Source organism: Canis aureus, chromosome 1 (assembly GCF_053574225.1).
Source record: "Canis aureus isolate CA01 chromosome 1, VMU_Caureus_v.1.0, whole genome shotgun sequence".
In the NCBI taxonomy this organism is placed as follows: Eukaryota; Metazoa; Chordata; class Mammalia; order Carnivora; family Canidae; genus Canis; species Canis aureus.
Window position 1 is genome coordinate 103,066,022 of NC_135611.1, and position 23,439 is coordinate 103,089,460.

Below are 23,439 nucleotides of genomic sequence, written 5' to 3' on the forward strand. Positions count from 1 at the left end.
CGCGTCCCTATTGGCCAGGGAGCCTTCCATCATCCGTTTAACCCCCCCTAGTCCCGCCCATCCTCGCCCCGCCCCGGCTCCGCGGCCGACCGTTAGCCGCGTGCGCGATTTCCTGGGCGTCAGTGCACGCGCGCGCACGCCGGGCCAGGGAGGTGTCTCATTCAAACGATCCAATCAGCGGGCGCGTTCCCCCTCGCGTCTTCTGCTCCTCCATCATCCCGCCGCATTGCCCCCATTCTCCAGGGACCCCATTACGACCCCCGCGCGTCCCCATTGGCCGGCCCGCCGCGTGCCCCCCTCCCCAACTTCTCCTGAGTCTTCTTGCAGCTTACGGGAAGGGAGCGAGCGCCTCGAACGCCTAGGGCCGTGCGCGGTGACATCACGGGTCAAGGCGCGGCACTCCGGGACCGTGGGGGGGTGTGGCCTACAGGCGGCTATAAAAGGGCGGCGTTGCGCGCGCGGCCGGCTCAGTGCGGCCGGGTACTTGGGGCAGGCGGAGTTCTAGGCGCGCTTCGCGGCGGCCGTCGGAAACAGCCGGGAGCGGAGCGGGGCCGCCGGGGCCTCTCCAGGGCCACAGCGGCAGCAGTTGGGCCCCCCGCCCCAGCCGGCGGCCCGGAGAGAGCAGGAAAGGGGCCGGGGGGACCCGCCCCCGGCCAGCCACAGTCATGGTGAGCGCGGAGGCCAGGCCCGGGTTAGGCGGTCGGGGGGCCCCCGCTGGAGGAGGAGGCGGGGTCTCAGGAGCCTCTCGCGGACCGTGTGTATTGGGGGGTGTCCCGGGCCTGAGATGGGTCACAGGCCTTCCTGGAGGCGGGCAGGAGTGGAGGCTGGGCGTCTCGCAGGTTCCCCGAGGGGAAGGCCGGGCTGAGCCCCGGAGAGGGCTCTCGGGCTTTGTGGCTGGGCCGTGGGGGTTCCGGGAGCAAGGTATCCGTCTCCAGCCCTGACTGGAGGTTTCTTCAAGGTTAGGTAGGGGAGGGGGCCGGGGTAGGCCTCGGGCACAGCCGGGATCTTTTTTGGAGGGGGGGTACCGGACCCACCCGCAAGCCCCTTGAAAGACCGCCCCCATTTTTGGCGAGAGGCCAGCCTGGGACGACCCTAGAAGCGTACTGGGTGGGGTGTCTGGGGCTGCCGGGTCAACACCAGGATGGCCCTAGCATCCTATCTGCGGGAGGCCCTGGCTCTGCCGGTTGCTCACTCCTTTTTCTCTATGTCCAGAACTCCAATGTGGAGAACCTGCCCCCCCACATCATTCGCTTGGTGTATAAGGAGGTGACAACGCTGACTGCTGACCCGCCTGATGGCATCAAGGTCTTTCCCAACGAGGAAGACCTCACTGACCTGCAGGTCACCATCGAGGGCCCTGGTGAGTGTGGGACTGGAAGGAGGATGGGTGTGCTTATAGATATCTCCCCATCAGTACAAGAGTAGGTCAGAAAGGCAGACAAATAGCGTATGATTTCGCTTATACGTGGAACCTAAAAACCAGAACTAGAACAAGAATAGGAACCCCCTGTTATAAGTTGGCTCTGCCAGGTGCTGGAGATACAGTGGTGGACTGCACAGAGACACACAAATAACAGAGCATTGCGTATATTTTTCCTGCAGGGAGTGAGAGAGCATTTAATGGGCACCTTACTGGGGTTTGTCAGATAGGGGTTCTCTGGGACCTGGAGGGTGGGCCCCCAAGACAGGGGAGGGAAGCAAGCCAGATGCAGTGTCACAGGAGGGAACAGTAATAACCAAGTGATCGCACGTGACTGTGGAACCGTGCAGGGATGTAGTGAGCTGTTGTCACAAAGTAAGCTGAGAGGCGGCATGAGCATGTGGTGGAGGACCTTGTGATGGAGAACCTGGTCAGGAGCGGGATGTGGTGAGGGCGTCATTGCTCCCAGATAGGGGAGGGCCTGAGGCAGGTGCCCTGGATACTTGGTAGGAACAGGAAGAAGAGACCGATGAACGTTTAGGGCTTGCAGGAGTCTGGAAGGAGTTCAGAAAGGAAGCCATTGGCGGATTTAAAGCACAGGTGATGACTGCAGTGTTCAGTTGAGAGGAGGGGAGGACAGGTTCAGGAGGAGACCAGGAGGTCAGCTGCCCAGGCTACCACGGTGCAGGGTATTGTGGGGGGACCAGGGCGTGAGGAACAACATGGGTCCAGAACCATTCACTGAGGTGGGCAGGCGGGAAGACCCGAAGTGACAGAACAGTCCCATCACTTGCCTACAGGCCTCCCAAGGAGATGGAAGGCAAGTGAGTGGGAATCTTGGGAAGGGTACATGACCAGGACACTTGGGAGAGAAGAGGCATCCAGGGGTGGCTATGGGGCCCCTGGGAACCTCGCTTCTGGTGGAGGAGGTATCAAGGCACTGGCCTCACAGAGAGTCCTGAGCCTCCTGACTGAATCCCCTCTCCCTCCCTCCAGAGGGGACCCCTTATGCCGGAGGCCTGTTCCGCATGAAACTCCTGCTGGGGAAGGACTTTCCTGCCTCCCCACCCAAGGGCTACTTCCTGACCAAGATTTTCCACCCCAATGTGGGCGCCAACGGTGAGATCTGCGTCAACGTGCTCAAGAGGGACTGGACAGCTGAGCTGGGCATCCGGCATGTCCTGCTGGTGAGTTCTGAGATGGCCCAGGCCTCCTCCCTCCTGGATGTCCCAGTGATGTCAGAGCCATGGTGCATTGTTTCTTGTAGTAAAACTAACTCTGAAGTAGTTGGGAGTTTCCATATAAAAAATCCAGATTTCCAGCTGGAAAGTTCTGGGAGGATTGGCAGTGCTTTACCCAGGACACTAAGTATGGTTGTATAGGTGGTGCAGTACCTGGGGTACCTTTGCTGTAGAACAAGCAATGGGTTTGTATAATAGGATACTTTCTGATAGTACAAGTCAAGCATTTGGTTAGGGGTGTTGGGCTTTTTCCTAATCTATAACTTATGATATAAAATTCAACATTCTAAGTATACAGTTGTTGGGTATATAGTAATCACAAAACTTGTGCAACCGTCACTGCTATAGTTCTAGAATATTTTCATAAACTTCTGTTTCTCAAACAGCAGTGATTTGTACCACCAGGGACGTTTTGCATTGTTAGGAGAGGTTTGTAATTGTATCTCGCAGGGGCCAACCAGGGGTGCTGCTCCACAGCCCCAACAGAGCAGTATCAGCCAAGCCAAGATGGAGACACCCATGATCCCCAAAGGCCACTCCCCACCCCACTAAAGCTGAAGAGATGTTTTTTAGGGGCACCTGACAGGCTCAGTCGGAAGAGTATGCAACTCTTGATCTTGGGGCCTGGGATCGGGAGTTCAAATCCCATGTTAGGTGGAGAGCTTACTTAAAAAAAAAAAAAAAAAAAAAAAAAAGGTAATTTTGTTTTTAATGGAATTGCTGATGAGCCCCAGTGGCAGATGGTGGGGGATGGGGAAACTGAGTTTCCTTCAGGGCACTTGGGGAGAATTGAGCTCCTAGGTAAACATCTTTTTCTCCCTGGAGTGTCAGCCATGGCTGCCAGGGATCCTGGAGTAGAGCTCACAGAGTCACTCTGTGTCCCCAGGTGACCCCAGGGAGCCACAGTGCGGAGCCTGGGTTGGTGCTCACCCGGGAGTGAGCTGCGAGAGGGGCCTCTGGCTGTGGGTTCAGTGGTCAGGATTTGGCTGTGGTCCTAGGTCCCTGATGACCATTGGTGATGTTTGCTGGGTCTGGTGCTTTGTCACAGCAGCAAGGGGGAGCAGCTCTCACTGGCCTCAATCGCAGGTGACAAAGGTCTTGTCACCTGGTTGAGGCTAGGTGTGTTTTGGGCTTCACAGGCTCCTTTTCCCAGTGGCTGAAGGTAGAGGTGGAATGGACACCATGGTGACCCTGGTGGAGGGGCCACAGCTGGTGTGGCCATGTCTATCTGCAGGGTGTCCCTGTGCTTGCAGCTTCAGCCTACTCCTCAGTTAAAGGGGGCTCATGAAGGGTATTGGGACTGGCTCCCTTCCTTGGCCTCCCTCTGGGTGCTCCTCAAGGATAGTCCTTCTTTATTGACATCCTGGTGCCTTTCTCGGCTATGATCCAGGCAGCTGGAGTCTAGCTGTGCACTTGGGATCCTGGTAGATCCAGTGGTGACCACCCTGAGTTTGTCTTGGGACTCCAGAGCCCAACATTGTCCTAAATTGTCTTAAATTGTTCCCGAGCAACCTCAGTCAAGTTCCTTCTGTGGCCTGTGCAGGGGAGGACACAAGTGGGGGCTGGGCCAGAGCCTACTTGGGGACTGGTGTTGAGAACAGGGAACAGCCACTCTGGGTGTCTGGCCCTGACCTGGCCCATCTCCCCACAGACCATCAAGTGCCTGCTGATCCACCCCAACCCCGAGTCGGCCCTCAATGAGGAGGCAGGCCGCCTGCTCTTGGAGAACTACGAGGAGTATGCCGCCCGCGCCCGCCTGCTCACAGAGATCCATGGGGGTGCCAGCGGGTCCAGCAGCGGGAGCACCGAGGCGGGCAGGGCCCTGGCCAGTGGGGGTGCCACCCCCTCCACTGACCCTGTGGCCACGGGGGGCCCAGGTGGAGCCGATGGCCCCATGGCCAAGAAGCATGCGGGTGAGCGGGATAAGAAGCTGGCAGCCAAGAAAAAGACGGACAAGAAGCGGGCACTGCGGCGGCTGTAGTGGGTTTTTCTCCCGGTTCTACCCACCCCTGACCCCAACCCCCAACTCTGTCTCTAAGTTATTTAAATTATGGCTGGGGTGGGGGAGGGTGTGGGGGCACTGGGACCTGGATTTGTTTTTCTAAATAAAGTTGGAAAAGCACCTGCTCTGCCTTGCAGACATCCCTGCCCTTCAAGCTAGGCACAGGGCTGCAGCGTAGAGCCTATTGGAAGTCTGCAGCCAGCTCTGTCCAGCTGCGGCGCTGCGGGGAGGGGTCCCATGTCCCACCTGAAAGCTGGGGAGCTGGGCCTGCTCTTGATCACACCTGTCCTTGTTCTTTCCTGAAGTCGGTGTGTGGCTTGGCTGTGTCCCTGCCTAGGACAGCCAGGTGACAGGTGTGGACCTAGCTGGTTGCACCTATCACCTGATCAGCTCAGGGTGACAAAGCACGTTCCATGTGTATTTCTGCATAAGTAGCCTCAAGTCCCAGGCCTGAAATGACACCCATCCAGTCACTCTGCTGCTCTGCAGTGTGGGCACAGCAAGCACAAGTCCTAGGTCTTCAAGCTTATGGTGGGTTTCCGTCCCACCCACTTGGAGGAGCTCAGAAGCTGTCCTCTGCTCTTGGAAGCTCCCTGGGTCGTTCCCCCACGGCCCTTCTCAGCCTCAGGTGTCCCACTTGAGGGCCAGGTCCTTCTGAGAGGCTCCACTGATTGGGTGTGGCCACCCAGGTAGTCCTGTTTAACCCCCCAGTGACCTGATCATGGACAGATTCTGCCGCCACCCCCCCTCCCACACACACACCAGGGAAGGGGCAGGTTAGCTTCGTGTACACGGAAAGTGTGTCTCGGACTTTTGTTGGGCCAGACGTGAAGACCACAAAACCTGAGTGGTAGGAGGGGTGGAATGGGGTCTGGGCACGTTGTAACCTTTATGAAGGGACAGACTAGAGGCAGCCAGCTGGCTTTTTTTTTTTTTTTTTAAGATTTTATTTATGAGGGATCCCTGGGTGGCACAGCGGTTTGGCGCCTGCCTTTGGCCCGGGGCGCGATCCTGGAGACCCGGGATCGAATCCCACGTCGGGCTCCCTGCATGGAGCCTGCTTCTCCCTCTGCCTGTGTCTCTGCCTCTCTGTCTCTCTCTGTGTGGCTATCATGAATAAATAAATAAAATCTTTAAAAAAAAAAAAAAAAGATTTTATTTATGAGAGACACACATAGAGGCAGAGACATAGGCAGAGGGAGAAGCAGGCTCCACGCAGGAAGCCCGATGTGGGACTCGATCTGGGACTCCAGGACCACAACCTGAGCCGAAGGCAGTACTGAACTGCTGAGCCACCCAGGCTGCCCAGCCAGCTGGCTTTAAATTGACTTGTCCCACTAAGAAAATTATAGTCTTCTCAAAAAATGCTAATGGAAAGAGGAGGGAAAGCATGTCTACATAAAGACTTGTACATGAACTTTCAGAGTTGCTTCCTTAGTAATTGGTGAAAAATGCAAACAGCCCAAATGCTCAACAGATTAACACAGAGAAATCATGAGTTCATAGAAGGAAATCCTATTCAGCAAAATATTCATGCCAAAAATGGCATTGATGAATCTCAGAAATACTCTTTGCTAAGTGAGCTGTATACAGAAGTATACGAAATACCTGGTTCCACTTAGATGAAATTCCAGAACAGGCAGTGTGACTCAGGGGCCAAAAGCCTGGCATTGGCCATCTGGGATGAGGCACGGGAGCTTTCTGGAGTGATAAGAACACTCTAGATCTTAAGAGTATACCGGTGGTCACATGGGTGCATAAATTTGTAATTTCAGCAAAATTACACTGAAAATGGGTGTATTTCTGTGTAAATTATATCAGTGAACTGAAGTTAAAAAGTCAACTCATTTACCTAGAATGGAAGATAAGTCAGTGGGACAAGATAATTTGAAGACCTACAACCAAAAAGCACTCATCCAATGTATATAGAGTCCCTACAAATCAATAAGAAACACAAAAGTGGGCAAAAGCACTTAAACGCTTCACAAAAGCAGAAATCCAAATGACTGCCAAACATAAAAAGATACTCCTCTCTAGTTAGGTGAGAAAATTCAGTGTAAGCCAAAGCTGATAGCACTACACTCTCAGGAAACATTGTCAAAGTCTGACAACACCAAGTGCTGACGAGGTTGTAGAATTAGAGACCCCTTCATATGCCCCTGGCAGGAGCACATAATACCAAAACACACCCAGAAACTTCATAGGTGGAAAGCAAGCACACATTTCTTAATACTAAGCATTCTTGCACATATACCGCAGGCTTTAAACATTTGTCCCAATTTCAAGCAGTATAAAGATTGTATATTCAAGAAACAATGCACAGAACAAAAATGGGAACTAATACTGCTTCTAGCAGCATGGAGAAATCACAAATGTCACGATCAACCAAACCAGCAAGTCACAAGATTCCCCACAGTTCAGATGCCTGTTCGCACAATTCCAAAGTAGGCAAAAAGGAGTTGTTCTGCTAAACATACCTATGTAGGTGGTAGAATTGTAAAAATGTAAAAGCAGGATTGTTTCCATAAAGCTGGAGATTCTGATTACTTAAGGCCAGGGAGGAACACAGGAAGGCTTTTGAGGAGCTGGTAGTCCTGTTTCTTGGTGCTTAAGTGATCTCTACACCCAGCACAAGGTTTACAGTCAACCCCAAGATCAAGAGTTGCATGCTCCATGGACCCAGCCAGCCAGGCACCCATGTATTGCAGAATTTTTAAAACCTAAAGAAACTCATATGTGAACGGGCTGATCTCCAAACTAGATTAAGTGAACAAAAGGTAACATGCAAACAGTGCATATACTACCATTTCTGTTAATTTTTAAAATTTTATTTTAGGGACACCTGGTGGCTCAGTGGTTGAGCATCTGCCTTTGGCTCAGGGTGTGATCCTGGCATCCGGGATAAAGTCCCACATCGGGCTCCTTGCAGGGAGCCTGCTTCTCCCTCTGCCTATGTCTCTGCCTCTCTGTGTCTCTCATGAATAAATAAATAAATCTTTAAAATATGTATTTATTTATTTTATTTGAGAGAAAGAGTGTGAAGAGGGGCAGTGGAGAGGGAGAGAATCCTCAAGTCCCCCAGGGAGGGAGGGGGGAGGCCCGATCCCACAACTCATAAGATCATGACCTAAGCTGAAACCAAAAGCTGGATGCTTAACCAACTGAGCCACCCAGGTGCCCCCCTCTGTTAATTTTTAATTTAAAAAAAAAATAGGTATGTGTTACTTGCATATGAACTTAATGCCTCTAGAAGGTCACATTGGAACCTTGAGGGTATCTTGTGAGTGTTACTCTTTCAAAAAGCAAAAATCTTTTTTCTTTTTTTTTTTTTAGATTTTATTTATTTATTCATGAGAGACACAGAGAGAAAGAGACATACACAGAGGGAGAAGCAGGCTCCCCGCGGAAAGCCCAGTGTGGGACTCGATCCCAGGACCCCGGGATCACAACCTGAGCCGAAGGCAGATGCCCTATCACTGACCCACCCAGGTGTACTTTTTTTTTTTTAAGTATTTATTTATTTATTCATGAGAGACACAGAAAGAGAGAAGCAGAGACACAGGCAGAGGGAAAAGCAGGCTCCATGCAGGGAACCCGACATGGGACTTGATCCCAGGTCTCCAGGATCACACCCTGGGCCGAAGGTGGTGGTAAACCGCTGAGCCACCTGGCCTGCCCCCCCTCCTTTTTTTTTTTTTTAAGATTTTATTTATTTATTCAAGAGAGAGAGCACAAACAGGGAGAGAGGGAGAAGCAGACTCCCCATTGAGCAGGGAGCCTGACGTGGGACTCCATCCCAGGACCCTAGGAACATGACATGAGCCAAGTGCAGACACTTAACCAATACTGAGCCACCCAGGCACCCTAAAAAGCAAATTCTTTTTTTATTTTTTTAATAAAAGTTTCTAAAAAATAAATAAATAAATAAATAAATAAAAAATAAAAGTTTCTACAAAGAAACAGCTCCCCCACCACTATTCCTGTCTCCTGAACACCCAGTTCTCTTTATCACCAACAACCAGTGTTACCAGGTTCTTGTATATTTTTCCAGAGAAATTCTACATGAATTCAAGCAAATTTAAATATATATTGTTAAGCCCATCCCCTTTTATCTTCACACAGCACACGGTGTCCTATACACAGCATGCTTCTCCTTGGTTTTTCTAGGATTCTTTTTGAGAGAAAGAGAGAGCAGGGAGAGAGGCACAGAGAGAGAGAGAGAGAATCCCAAGCAGTAGTCTTGGAAGTCTGAAACAACTCAGCCCCACCCAGGTGCCTTAGCACCTTGCTTTTTCTTGCTTGCTTGCTTTTTTTTTTTTTTTTTTTCTTTTTTAGATTTATTTATTCATGAGAGACAGAGACACAGGCAGAAGAAGCAGGCTCCCTATGGGGAGCTTGATACGGGACTCAATCCCAGGACCCCGGGATCACGACCTGAGCCAAAGGCAGATGCTCAACCACTGAACCACCCACGTGCTCCTGCACCTTGCTATTTTGACTAAACTGGAAATCGTGGAAGTCTGTCCATGGCAGCACTTCCCTGCTCCTAAATGCCTAGGGTTCCATCTTATATATGTGCCATAATTTACATCACACGTCCTGCTCTGATTGACCAACAACGTTGGAACTAATACTCTTTGGACATTGGCCATGTGGCACATAAGGGAATATATCTTCAGAGCAAATCTTATAAGTGACATTACTGTGCCAAAGAGTAAATTCATTTGTAATTTGTACAGATGTTGCCAAATTGTTCCCCATGGGCTTTGTACCAGTTTACCCTGTCAGCAACGCAAGTGTGCCCATTCGCCTGTGCACTCACTAGCACTTTGAATTTTACCCAACATTTGCATTTTTCAGTCTGAGAGTTATGAAGTTTCTTAGAATCTTTAATAGGGAGATCCCTGGGTGGCGCAGCGGTTTGGCGCCTGCCTTTGGCCCAGGGCACGATCCTGGAGACCCGGAATCGAGTCCCACGTCGGGCTCCCGGTGCAGGGAGCCTGCTTCTCCTTCTGCCTGTGTCTCTGCCTCGCTCTCTCTCTCTCTCTCTCTCTGTGTCTTATGAATAAATAAATAAAATCTTTAAAAAAAAAAAAGAATCTTTAATAGGGGCAGCCCTGGTAGCACAGCGGTTAAGCACTGCCTGCAGCCCAGGGTGTAATCCTGGAGACCCGGGATGGAGTCCCATGTCAGGCTCCCTGCATGGAGACTGCTTCTCCCTCTGCCTGTGTCTCTGCCTCTCTGTCTCTCATGATAAATAAATAAAATCTTAAAAAAAAAAAAGAATTTTTTAATAAGCAGGCACCTGAGTGGTTCAGTTGGTTAAGTGTCTGCCTTCAGCTTGGGTCATGCTCTCAGGGGCTCCCTGCTCAGCAGGAAGTCTGCTCCTTCTGCCCCTCCTCCCGACTTGTGCTCACTCTCTCTCAAACAAATAAATAAATAAGTAAATAAAGTCTTTTTATTTTTTTTTAATTTTTTTTTAAAGATTTTATTTATTTATTCATGATAGTCACAGAGAGAGAGAGAGAGGCAGAGACACAGGCAGAGGGAGAAGCAGGCTCCATGCACCGGGAGCCCGACGTGGGATTCGATCCCGGGTCTCCAGGATCGCGCCCTGGGCCAAAGGCAGGCGCCAAACCGCTGCGCCACCCAGGGATCCCAAATAAAGTCTTTTTAAAAAAATGTATAACAGGCTTTTTTTTTTTTTAGAATAGTTCCGGATTTATGGAAAAATTATGAAGACAATACAGTATTCCCTCTAACTGCCTTTTCCCCATAAATACTGTAGATAGATGCTAAAACAAATATACTGGTTTTGCTGGAAGAGAGCCCAGGGCCAGGGGTGAACACACAGTAGGGACTGAGTCAGCATGCTGCTCAAACCCACATATACACATGGCAGGTAGATATTTGTGAACAGTTTCCAAGAAAAAGATAAACAGGGACACCTGGGTGGCTCAGTGGTTGAGTGTCTGCCTTCAGCTCAGGGCAGGATCCCAGAGTCCTGGGATAGAGTCCCACATCACGCTACCTCGGGGAGCCTCTTCTCCCTCTGCCTATGTCTGTGTCTCTTCTGAATAAATAAATAGAATCTTAAAAAAAAAAAAAAAAAAAGAAGTCTTTTTCTAAGAAAATAAAACAAAACAAAACAAAAAAACAAAAAATAGGTTGAGGAACTAAGGGCTGGGATCCTGGAGCCCCTCTCCACCCGGGTACTCTCCTTCCATTTGCACATCTCCAAACCTCATGCACGAAACATTCTCATAACAAAAGACTTTACTTTTTTTTTTTTTTTTAAGATTTATTTATTTATTCATGAGAGACAAGGAGAGAGCAGAGACATAGGCAGGGAGAGAAGAAGGCTCCATGCAGGGAGCCCAATGTGGGACTTGATCCCACGCCTCCAGGATCACGCCCTGGGGGAAGGCAGATGCTCAGCTGCTGAGCCACCCAGGCGTCCCATCATAACAAAAGACTTTCAAAGAATAGATGATTTTATTCTAGCAAATGACAAGAGAAACAAAAGGAATGCAACATAATTGCTGGTCAGCCTGGATCAGAAATGCTGCAGAGAATGCCATCTCACACACACACACACACACACACACACACACAAAGTCCAAGGCTGTTCACAGAAGCGTGAAACCATGGGTTTATTGGGGTATATGGATTTAGCATAGATGTTCAAAGTGCTCTGGAAGATAAGGTATTAACACTCCTCCCAGGATGCCTGAGTGGCTCAGCTGTTTAAGCATCTCCCTTTGGCTCAGGGCGTGATCCTAGGGTCCTGGGATCGAATCCCACATCGGGCTCCCTGCATGGAGCCTGCTTCTCCTTCTGCCTCTCTATCTCTGTGTCTCTTATAAAAAAATAAATAATTAAAAACAAACAAACATAAAAAAATAAAAATAAAAAATAAAAACAAAGTGCTCTGGAAAACAGGAGCATCATTTTGCTTGCAGGCAAAGAGTTACAGACCTGGAAAGACATTTCTGATGGTTTGAGTCCATCTGGTCAAAATAACATTTTAGGGACACCTGGGTGGCTCAGCAGTTGAGTGTCTGCCTTCAGCTCAGGGTGTGATCCCGGGATCCGGGATCGAGTCCCACATCAGGCTCCTTGTGGGGAGCCTGCTTCTCCCTCTGCCTATGTCTCTGCCTCTCTGTGTGTGTCTCTCATAAATAAATAAATAAAATCTTTTTTTCTTAAGATTTTATTTATTTATTCATAGACACAGAGAGAGAGGGGCAGAGACACAGAGGGAGAAGCAGGCTCCATGCAGGGAGCCCAATGTGGGACTCGATCCCGGGTCTCCAGGATCACACCCCAGGCTGCAGGCGGCGCCAAACCGCTGCACCACTGGGGCTGCCCAATAAACAAAATCTTAAAAGAAAATTTATTTGTAAAAAAAAAAAAAAAAAAAAAAGAAAATTTATTTGTTCATTCATTCATGCAATGAAATGGTGGGCCTGATCAAAATGTAAACAGAACTTGAGAAATTCCTCCACCCCTTCTGAAAATCCCCTAGACCAGCCTATAAAAAACCCAGCTGTAACCCACTTCGGGGTCCAAGTCCCTGCTCTCTGTGTCGGGTATACTTGGACCCAAGCTGGAGCTTGTAAATAAACCCTCGTGCGCCTGCATCCCTGTTGGCTCCTTGGTCGTTTCCTGGATTCGCAATCTTGGGCACAACATTTGGGGGCTCCTCCGGGATCCAAGAAACCTCCAGGACCCCACCCGGAGGGTTTCACGCGTGGTTAAGGCCGTGATCTTCAGGGACAAACCGGGCGGCCACTCTGACCAGGTGCCCAACATCCTGGTCTGGCAGGACATGATCAAGAATTCCTCTCCTTGGCTAAAACCATTTTTATCCCCCAAAGTGCACAACTCAACTGAAGGTAAGGAGAGACTCCAGGTCCACTGCCAGACTCTAGGGGCAGGTCTCCAGGCTGCCGCGCGCAAGCCTACCAATCTGGCCCAGGTATGGTTATGTAAGACAGGGTAAGGATGAGAGTCCAGCAGCCTTCTTAGAATACTAGGAGAGAAGAGCTGCAGGACTTATAGTAGCAAAAAGAGTCTAGCAACAAACCAAACTAAGTGATCGGCAGACCTGAAACCTAGCCAAGATCCTGCTGGCCACAACCATGGACGACCCACAGGAAAGACGGAGGCACCTCAAGAAGCTGGCTTCAAGGACAGGTAAGGAGGATGGCCCTGGTCCCCGTCGGGAGCACAAGCTGAACAAAAACCAATGTGCTTATTACAAAGAAGAGGGCCACTGGGTGAAAGGCTGTCTTAACAAAAGACCAAAGGCCCCTGCCAAGATCTTGGAGATGGAGGACCTGGACGACTAGGGGAGTCCGGGTTCGGCACCCCTCCCTGAGCCCAGGGTAACTCTGAGGGGAGGGACAACCTGTTGAATTCCTTGTGGACACTGGGGCACAACATTCGGTTTTATTACAACCCCAAGGGAAATTAGCAAACAAGACTTCATGGGTGCAAGTGGCCACAGGCACCAAATAGTACTCATGGACTACCCGAAGAACTGTGGATCTCGGCATGGGCCGGGTATCCCATTCCTTCATGGTCATCCCTGAGTGTCCCTACCTGTTGTTAGGTCAGGATTTGCTCACCAAGATGGGGGCACAAATTTGTTTCCACCCCAAAGGGGCAAAGTCCTAAACAAGGAGGGGCACCCCATTCAGGTGCTTGTCCTGAGTTTAGAAGATGGATATTGTCTCCACCAAACGCCGCCAGCCCCAATGACTGACATTGACAGTTGGCTGTGGGAATTTCCCCAAGCGTGGGCAGAAACTGGGGGAATTGGGCTGGCCCGGCACTGACCGGCCATATACATAGAACTAAAGCCGGGGGCAGACCCTGTCAAGGTCCGCCAATACCCCATGCCTCTCGTAGCGTGTAGGGGAATCACACCCCACATACGTCGACTACCGGACTCGGGCATATTGAGGCCTTGCCAATCGGCATGGAACACTCCCTTGCTGCCGGTTCAGAAACCGCACTCTAACAATAACAGGCCAGTCCAGGACTTAAGGGAAGTCAACCGGCAAGTAGAGGATATGCACCCTATGGTCCTAAACCCATACACCCTCCTCTATTTAAAAGATGCCTTTTTCAGCCTGCCTTTAGCATCCAAGAGCCAAGACCTCTTCGCCTTTGAATTGACGGACCCTGAGAAAGGCGTCAATGGCCAGCTCACCCGGACTCGACTACCACGAGGATTCAAAAATTCACCGACCATCTTCGATGAGACCTTACACGAAGACTTGGGTGAGTTCCATTCAGAGCACCCTCATTTGATATCCTGTTGGCAGCGGAGGACCAGGACACATGCCTGCGAAGCACCAGGGACTTGCTCCAAACCACAGCGGCTCTAGGATACCAGGCCTCAGCTAAAGCCCAGATCTGCAGAGCAGAGGTGAGCTACCTTGGGTACAAATTAAAGGATGGACAAAGATGGTTGATGGATGCACGGAAGGAAACCGTCTTAAGGATCCCACAGCCGCAAACTGTCCACCGGGATGGACAGAGGCATTTCCCACCAAACATGCAGCACTGACCGTGACCAAGAAACTGCTGGAAGACATCTTACCGAGGTATGGCTTTCCTGTTAAGACTGGATCAGACAGGGCAGCCCTGGTGGTGCAGCGGTTTAGCGCCACCTGCGGCCCAGGGCGTTATCTTGGAGACCCTGGATCGAGTTCCACGTCGGGATTTCTGCGTGGAGCCTGCTTCTCCCTCTGCCTGTGTCTCTGCCTCTCTCTCTGTGTCTCTATGAATAAATAAATAAAATCTTAAAAAAAAAAAAAAAAGACTGGATCAGACAACGGCCCAGGATTCTTCTCTAAGGTAACACGGGGAGTGGCCCTAGTACTTGGGGCAGATTGGAAATTACATTGTGCATATAGGCCCCAGAGCTCAGGACAGGTAGAGAGGATGAACAGCACATTAAAGGAGACCTTAACTGAATTAGCCCTGGAGACTGGCGGGGACTGGGTGACTCTCCCCCCCTTAGCCCTATATAGGGTGAGGAACTCCCCATATAAGATGGGACTGACTCCCTACGAGGCCATGTTCGGTCTTCCTCCGCCTGTTATCCCCATTTAGCAGCAGGTCTCCAAGGTGAACAGCCTCTGGCATGTTGGAACGTGGAGAAGGGTTCCATGTGAACAGCATTTGAACATGGGTCAGTCAGTCCTGAGAGATGGGCGAGCGCCATTTGAAGGGACGGGCGATGGCCTCCATTGCCCTCAGTGGATCGAAAGGAAGTGGGGCTCAGATCCCCGAATCCGGAGTGGCGGAGATGGGCACCACAAGGCGTCCAGTGCAGTAACGCAACCAATCCCAGAGAAGCTGGCGGGAGCCCCGGGGAGAAGGGCAGGGCGCCCTGGCTCACTCGGAGAGAGGGCCCGGACCTTGGAAGTGTCGCGGTTCCGGCGGCATCCGGGGAGCTCTCGCTGGCCCTTGAGAATCCCGGGGAGAGGGTGTAAATCTTGCCCCCCGCCATACCCATATCCAAACCTGAGGTGCTTGCTGAGTTTGGTCACCAACTCCTTTTCTCCCTCCAAATGTTACAACGAACCCATGAGCAGGTGTGGCCTAGGCTGAGGGCCCTCTACGAGACTGGGCCACCCCAGGGTCCCCATCGATACCGGCCGGGTGACTGGGTGTGCACGTGGAGATACAACACCAGACACTTCAACCCCGCTGGAAGGGACCCTACCTCGTGATCCTGACCACTCCCACTGCTCTCAAGGTCGGCGGGATTACTCCCTGGGTCCACTACACCCACCTCCGGCCAGCTGACCCACACGCTGTTCCCAAGGACTTTGTTCCAGAATGGAAAGGCCAACCGGACAAAGACAATCCCCTAAAGCTAAGACTGTGCCGTTCTCACTTACCCCACTAATGTTGCTTCCCCATTAGCCATTTAAAAATGTGCACCCAATTCAGCCTTGCTTTTAAAGTATTTTAAGAGTTTAAAAAAAAAAAAAAAAAAAAAAAAGGAAATGGTGGGCCTTTTCCCCAGATTTCTGCATACTGCATTTCAATTGGGTCAGGAAGTTGGATCTTGTGCTGTGCTCATGTCACAGACAATGGAAAGAGAGCACAAGAAATTTGCGTAGCCAGGGATGGCACATGCAAGCTTATTTAAATATAGAGACCTCGTGCAGGTAGAAATATAATCCAAGCCAGCCCCTGCCGTGAGCAGAGCATGTCTCAGCCCCAAGTCCCTGGTGCTGAGTGACCTTGTGTGTGGCAGCTTCCAAGGGTGTGTGTTCTACACTCAGTTTTGAAACCATTCCCACTGGAGGCACAGCAGCACCGAAAACCACAATCTCTGCTTCATGGAGCCCTTGAAATGATTCCATTTCACATATGGGGTAACTGAGGCACCAAGAGCCTAGGTGACTCACCCAAATGCCCATAGCTAGGAGAGTTGGCCAAGCTGCCTTCACACAAAGGCTGCCTGAGTCCCAAGGCTGCCCTGGTCACTAGCCTGGTCAGGGGAGGTAGGTGGCAGGATGAGCGAGTGGGGTGGTCTGTCTCAGCTTGTCACCCCACTGTTTCTGAGATGTCAGTTGCCAGTCTTGGAGTTCCTTTGTATGTGAGTCACTTTTCTCTTGCTGCTTTCCAGATTTTCTGTGTCTTTGGCTTTCAGCATTATTACTATGATGTGTCTGGGTACTTGAGGTTTACTTTGTTTTGAGAGAGAATAGTGTGCAAGTGGAAGGTAGGAGTGGAGAGGGAGAGGATCCCAAGCAGGCTCCACACCCATCACGGAACATGAGTGGGGCTCGATCTCAAGACCCCCAGATCCTAAGCGGAGCCAAAATCAGGAGTCAGATGCTGAACTGACTGAGCCACCTAGACACCCCTGAGGTTTACTTTTTACCTCATTTTTATTTTCCTTGTTTACCTATTTTCCAATTTCCATGTGAACACACATCCCTTGTGAGAAAAAAGTTAGAATAGATGGGCCCCATGCAAATCACACCTCCCCAGTTTGTCTCATTTCTCAGAAGGGAGATGGGAAGCCAAGTCCTGGGGAGGGTACTGTGTCTGAGTGCACACAGCACAGCTCAGCAGCACAGCTCCTGCAGCAGAGACCCAGGGCAGAGAACTGCTCCCCACCTCCTCCCTTCTGGTTCTACCCCAGCAGCATCCACATCCCTGATGTGGCCTTCCCAGCCCAGCCACCCCTGATGAGACCCCTAAGCCCACGTCATAGACCAGGAGACTGAGGTCAGGAGAGGCCACACAAGGAGGGAGGACTCAAATGCTTATCCTGAAGATGCAGGAAACTAGCACAGCTCCCCTGGGCTGAGGGCTCCAAGGTGGTCGGGGAAACATGCCACCTGACCATGAACAGAGAAGTGGGTGAGCAAAAGAGCTCACAGTCGTGGGAGCCTCAGACCTCATGTCTTCAACAACCAGTATTTATTGAGCATCTTCAAATCCTGGGGCCCCAGGCCAAGTCCTGGCTCACCAGCACAGGGCACACTTACTAGATGGCCATTAGTGCTATGGACAAAAATAATCTCAGGGTAAAAAAAAAAAAAAAAAAAAATAATAATAATAATAATAATAAACCCAGGGTGGAGGAAGGGTTTCAATTTCTAATGGACCAGACAGTAAAGAACTCACTTTTAGGGGACATTGAGCAGGGTGAGGCTGCGTGTCTCACTGCTGGGAAACACCTTCCAGGGGAGGAATTCAAGTACAGATGCCCCAAGGCAGACCTGCCTAGTGGAGGGAGGTGATGTGGAGGCAGCCTTGGCCAGAGGCCTTTCACTGGGTGTGGATGGGAACTGTGGGAGGGCTCTGGTAGGGATGAGGCCCTAGGACTTAGTTCCATCTGGGCTGAGAGCAGACCCAAGTGGGGCAAGGGTAGAGGATACTGGAGGAGTCCAAGCAAGACAGAGGTTTCGACAGGAAAGGGTCACGTTCACACCTGAGGACCAAGGAAAGCTGCAGAGGGAGGCAGGAGCCTCTGGATATCTCTGTGTTGGGGCATGCAAAGGCAGTCTCCTGACCTGAAACGGGGCCTCTGGAAGATGCTCTTGGCCAGAGCTCTGGAGTGGGGACGGGGAGAGGTTTCAGGATGTGGTCTCCAGAACAGCACACAGTAGGTACACAGGAAACAGGTCAGGGTTCCAACAGGAGCCTCAGTGTCTACATCTGCAAAGTGGGAGGGACACCTGCTTTGTGAAGTATCTGGGGTAGCTGGAAAGGGAAATGACAAGTATGAATCTAAGCACTTACAGATCTGAATACAAAGTCCAGGTTCTAGGGCACCGGGCAGGGGGACTGTCCAGCACTTGCCTTTTGCTCTGGCCAGGATCTTGGGGTCCCAGAATCAAGCCCCACATCCAGTTCCTTGCTCTGTAGGGAACCTGCTTTTTCCTCTCTGCTTGTGTTCTAAGAACATCTTTAATAATGCCTAAGTCTGGTTTCCCACAGTACTTATCTCCTAGAGGACATAACAGCACTGAGCACCTGCCATGTGCAAGCCCTCTTCTCAAGTCTTTGCTTTTGGGATGCGAGGGGCTGGGTGGGGAGAGGGTGGCTCAGCTGTTTAGCTCCCTGCATGGAGCCTGCTTGTGTCTCCGCCTCGCTGTCTCATGAATAAAATCTTAAAAAAAAAAAAAAAAAAAAAAAAAAAAAAAGCCTTTGCTTTCCTTAACCCACTGAATTCTGATGAGGCAGAGGTCCTCACTTGCCCACAGGTACACAGCTAGAGGCTGAGGCGAGGGCAGGATGGGGTGGGGGTAGTCTATGAGTCCTTCCCCAGGAGCCATCACCAGTAGTTCTAGAACAGTGGGAGGGAAGCAAGCAGAACTGGAGAACTCATTGTGGCCCCTCAGGATGAGAGACAAGGGTAGCCTGGGGAGGCCTATCCTGATGGGCTAGTGTGACTGGGGCCAAAAGCAGGGGTGCTCACACTCTGTCTAGCAGGGGGTGCAATGGGTGGCTGCCCAGGTTCCTGGCAAGGGACAGGTAGTTTAATGTCACTTGCAGCCATGGGCAGCCCAGGGACTGTGAGGACCCTGAAGCTGCACCTATGCCCAAGACCCACAGCTTCCACTTCACACAGGGAGAGGTGAATATGCTCCTGCCCTGCTTCCTGCCGTCAGGGGCCCACAGCCCAGGCCTTGAAGTCCTAGATGGTACCCTGACACCAACAGGAAGTAGGCTGACCATTGGCCTGGATCCTCAGCCCTTAGTGTCAGGCTCTAAATGGTCTTTCTTGAACTGTCAAGTGTTGTTGAAGACCTAGGACTGTGAGGACTGCAGTGGACTTTACCTGGTCACATGCACTAATCTGCTGCATGAACAGACGTGCATGAACACCTCTGACGTGTTCAACATAAGAACGTGGACCACGCCCAGTCCTGGGGGCAGAAATGGTGGGACAGAGCTCCCCCAACCTAGACCTGACCCCTCCAGCCCCAACAGTGTGAATCATATGGTAACACGGGTGGGGGACCACGCTGGGACAGGCAGCACCCACATGAATGCATAGGGGCAGAGCCCCAGGGCCACAGCGAAGGGAGGCCCAAGCCAGATGGTTAACATCTTTATTGCTCTGGGTACAGGGGCAAGTGCTCAGGAGCTCTTGGTGGGGCGGGCCCGCTTCCTCTTCACCATCACAGGCTTCTGACTGCGCAGGATAGCACTGGCTCTGCGAATGGCAGCCTGGAAGGACAAAGAAAAGGCTCAGCACACATTCCCACACCGCTTCCTGAGAGCAGCTCCAGCCCCACTGGTCAGAAGCCTGCTTACCATGCGCAGATCCGGACGGTACTTATTCTTGCGGATCATGTGCCTGATGCTACTGAGGGTGGCCCGGGCATTCTTGTTGATGGTAGTTCGCACATAGGAGGTAGCGGGTTTCCGCTGGCCTGGGGCAGGGGATGGGGTGGCAGCAGCAGGGGTCAGTGTGATGGTGCAGTGGTACATGGGGGACCTGAGCGCCCCACAGCCAGCCCTGTCCACCCAGCCTTGTACCAGTTCACTCTTCTGTGTCCCTGACACAAGTTCATAAAGTCACTTCAAAGCAGCCTGGGTGGCTCAGCGGTGGAGCGTCTGCCTTCTGTTCAGATCATGATCCTGGAATTTCAGGATCAAATCCCACATTGGGCTCCCTGTGGGGAAACCTGATTCTCCCTCCACCTATGTCTCTGCCTCTCTCATGAATAAACAAACAAAATCTTTAAAAAAAAAATTTAAATTTAAAAAAAAGGGAGGGGGCGGGAATCCCTGGGTGGCTCAGTGGTTTAGCGCCTGCCTTTGGCCCAGGGCATGATCCTGGAGCCCCAGGATGGAGTCCCACATCGGGCTCCCAGCATGCAGCCTGCTTCTCCTTCCCCTGTGTCCCTGCCCTCCCCCTCTCTTTCTATGTCTATCATGAATAAATAAAATCTTTAAGAAATAAAAAATAGGGCAGCCCTGGTGGCGCAGCAGTTTAGTGCCGCCTGCAGCCCAGGGCGTGATCTGGAGACCCTGGATCGAGTCCCACGTCAGGCTCTCTGCATGGAGCCTGCTTCTCCCTCTGTGTCTCTGCCTCTCTCTCTCTCTGCATCTCTATGAATAAATAAATAAAATCTTAAAAAAAAAAAAAAGAAATAAAAAATAAAAAGGGAGGGGGGAGAGGAAAGCAAAACACTCTTGTCCAAGGTCACTGGCACACAGGCCACCTGCCTGCCTGACTCTAGGGCAGGAAGATGCTCACCCCACGCTGGTCAGGTTCGCAAGTACCTGTGAGACTGAAGCTCCAATCAAGCTGAGTCACAAGATGAGGCCAGGGTGAGCAAGAGCCCTGCAGCAAGCACCTGCCTGCCCATCCACAGGTGGAGTCTGGACCCCACTGCCTGTGGTTCAGAGGAAAGCACCCCTTCCTTGTGTGCAGAGCTGAGGGCCTCTGTCAGGATCTAAAGTAGAGCAGTCAACGAGGTCTTGGGGAGTGTCCTATGCCCCAAACAACAGATGTGGAAGGTGTTGCCCAAGAAACCAAGGACCCTTCACCACACCAGTGACTTTAAACAATGCCAGTTCCTGGGGCACCTGGGTGGCTCAGTGGTTCAGAGCGTGATCCTGGGATGGACTCCTGCATTGGGTTCCCTGCACAGAGCCTGCTTCTCCCTCTGCCTATGTCTCTGCCTCTCAGTGTCTCGTGAATACATAAAATCTTTAAAAAACAATGCCAGTTTCTGATAGTCCAGAAGAGACCACCCAACAACCTGACAGGGAAGTGAGGGCTTCAGGGCACAGAGCAGCAGCATGGGGTTCTCAGGAGCACAAGAACCCTGGATGCTCACTGGTGAGCTGAGAAAGAGTAACCCCCCTTCAGGGTGGGCAGGAGTCCAATCAAGAACCAGCATGCCACAGCCACTGCTGTCCCTGCCCTGGGCAGTAGGCTCCAAACCCAAACAGAAAACAGCCCTCAACAGAGTTCAGGAAAAACCTTGCTCCCATCTTTTAAAATACCCCAGCAAAGGGATGCCAGGCTGACTCTAGATGAACATTTGCCTTTGGCTCAGGTTGTGATCCCAGGGTCCTGGGATCGAATGCCATATCGGCGCCCCCCAACAGGGAGCCTGCTTCTCCCTCTATATATCTCTGCCCTTCTCTCGTGAATAATGCTTTTAAAAATAAATAAATAGAATACGTAAAATCTTAACCAAAAAACCACCCAGCAAAGAACAAAGGTGAGGAACTGTGATGCCTCTGGTCTACACAACACCTGCCTCTGAAGCTCTCCAGTCCCCCTGACCCTCTGTCACACGAAAAGCCTGTCCAGTAGGAGTGGGACGCTCGGGACGTCTCCGAATGCACTCGGCGGCTGAGGGGTCAAACTACTGCAGCGCTGCACGGATACCTAGCCTGCTTCAAGCACTTTGCCGCGCTAGGTCGCGCGGTCCAGCCCCTGAGCACCCCTCCCCCTGGGGTGGACCGCCGCCCGATCCCAGCCCCGCCCCGCCGGGGCTCACCTGATCTCCGCTTCAGGACCACCACCACACCCTTGCCGTCGGCCGCCGGCTCCACGCCCACAGTCTTGCGGTGAATCAGACCGTTGTAGCGGAAGGAGTTGCGAGCTTTCAGGTTGTTGGGCTCCTGGGAAGGGAAGGGGGCGCAGCGAGGCCATGAGGCGGGAAGGACCCCGGCGATGGCGGCGGTTGCCTCCCCGCGCCCGGGCGCCCCGCTTACCGTGCTGTACGTCTGCTTGTTCCTCTTGATCAGGAAGCTGGAGCAGTTCCGCACGACCATCCACTGCAGGTGAGCGGACATGGCGGCTGCTGCGGGGAGAGAGAGCAGGGGAGGGCGTCAGAGGCGAGCCGCGGGCCGGGGCTGGGCCCCGGACGAGGGGAGAACACGAGATGCCGCGGCGAGCTCCGGCGGTGGGGACGGGGGGGCGCAGCGCCAGAGGCCAGGCAAGGGCCGGCAGAGGCCGCGGGCAAGCGTCGCAACCACGCGGGAAGACGGAGAACCGCGCGCTCACCTCCTTTCCTTACGGCAGCGAGAGACGGAAAGAGGCAAGTAGAAGACCCGGCGACGCCTTTAATTCCAAACGCATTTCCGCTTCCTCTGTGGGCACGCGCTTGCCCTCGCCTGTCCCCGCCTCCTCCCTTCCGCCTCCGAGGCGGCTCGGTAACGTTCGGCCACTTGCGCTGCCTCGTCGCCAACCGTTCGGAGAGTTCCGGACTTCTTCGGCTGGTGACCCGAGGGCGTGTTCTCGGAGCCTGAGCGCCACTGTTCCGAGGGTCCTTCGTGTGTTTTCGGAACTCCAGCGCTGGATTTCCGAGTGGGTCCAGTTCGAGAGGCCCGAAGTCCCTTTCCACAAGGGTTTCTCTCCAGGATTGCTCACCAGCGCTGAGCACAGGATAGGCACTCAATAAACATTCATTTTATGAATAAACGTGAGAATCCGTGAATTACTTAAGGCTAGCTCCAGGGTCTTTGGATACTTCCGGTCTTCTTCGTAAGCTCTCGGCTATTTCCGATGGAGGCACGGAGGCCCGATCGGGCATTTTCGGAACTCTCCGGAAAGGCTCTTTCGCGGGCTTACCGCCTTCTCTTATTGGCGCAAGCCCTTTCGGGTCTGTTCGGAAACACTCGGCTTTTATCGGCCACATTCGGAATTCCGTGGCTAATCCCCGCTGACCTCTCGGGTTGCCCTCCCCGCGATGCTTTCAAACGCTTTAGAATCTAGAGAGATTCCCGCGGGACGGAATCTTTTCGCCGACTGTCACCCCGGGAGGGCGTAGATTACCTCTAAGGGCGAGTCGTTTGCAGGAGAAGAGATTTGCATGGGGAAGTTGTTGGTTCCTTCAGAGGGTCCTACCTGTTGGCCTCTCCCGGCCCTCCCCGTCCAGTGTGCCCGCTGTGGCACCCCTTAAACTTATGGAAGTTTCTTTTCTGTGGTCGCGGCCCTCTTCGGGGGCGGGAGCCCTGCCTGACATACCTCGGGATCTCCGGCCTCGCCAACACGGGGCTCAAGGAACAGTGGCTTTATGTTGCCCCCCCTGCGCCAACCCCCAGTGCACCTTGACCTGTGGTAGTGTCGGGGTCCCCGTCTGGCTTCGTTCCCAGAGAGCCCCAATGGTGCAGAGGCACTAGGAGAAGTGCAGGGTACTGCCCTGCTGCCCCCTGTAGAGCACCCACATCTGGAGGTGGTGCACAGTGCAGGAAGGACCATCCACTCCATGCCTCTCATGCAGGCGCACGGGCCGCCCCACGGCACAGGCAAAGAG

At 52.3% G+C, this 23,439-nt stretch overlaps 2 protein-coding genes across 2 annotated transcripts; one reads left to right on the forward strand and one right to left on the reverse strand.

The window, feature by feature from the left end:
* The first annotated feature begins 443 nt into the window (after nucleotides 1-443).
* On the forward strand, nucleotides 444-4,803 carry UBE2S (ubiquitin conjugating enzyme E2 S). Its single transcript, XM_077914487.1, has 4 exons — nucleotides 444-668; nucleotides 1,213-1,360; nucleotides 2,417-2,607; nucleotides 4,313-4,803. Exons 1-4 carry the CDS (start codon nucleotides 666-668, stop codon nucleotides 4,640-4,642), a joined length of 672 nt encoding a protein of 223 aa, XP_077770613.1. The 5' UTR covers nucleotides 444-665; the 3' UTR covers nucleotides 4,643-4,803.
* Nucleotides 4,804-19,249: 14,446 nt separating this feature from the next.
* On the reverse strand, nucleotides 19,250-22,329 carry RPL28 (ribosomal protein L28). Its single transcript, XM_077914579.1, has 5 exons — nucleotides 22,188-22,329; nucleotides 21,896-21,984; nucleotides 21,679-21,802; nucleotides 19,472-19,590; nucleotides 19,250-19,384 (listed from the first exon to the last, which is right to left on the reverse strand). The coding sequence occupies exons 2-5, from the start codon at nucleotides 21,974-21,976 to the stop codon at nucleotides 19,295-19,297; spliced, it is 414 nt and encodes a 137-aa protein (XP_077770705.1). The 5' UTR covers nucleotides 21,977-21,984; nucleotides 22,188-22,329; the 3' UTR covers nucleotides 19,250-19,294.
* Between the last annotated feature and the right edge of the window lie 1,110 nt (nucleotides 22,330-23,439).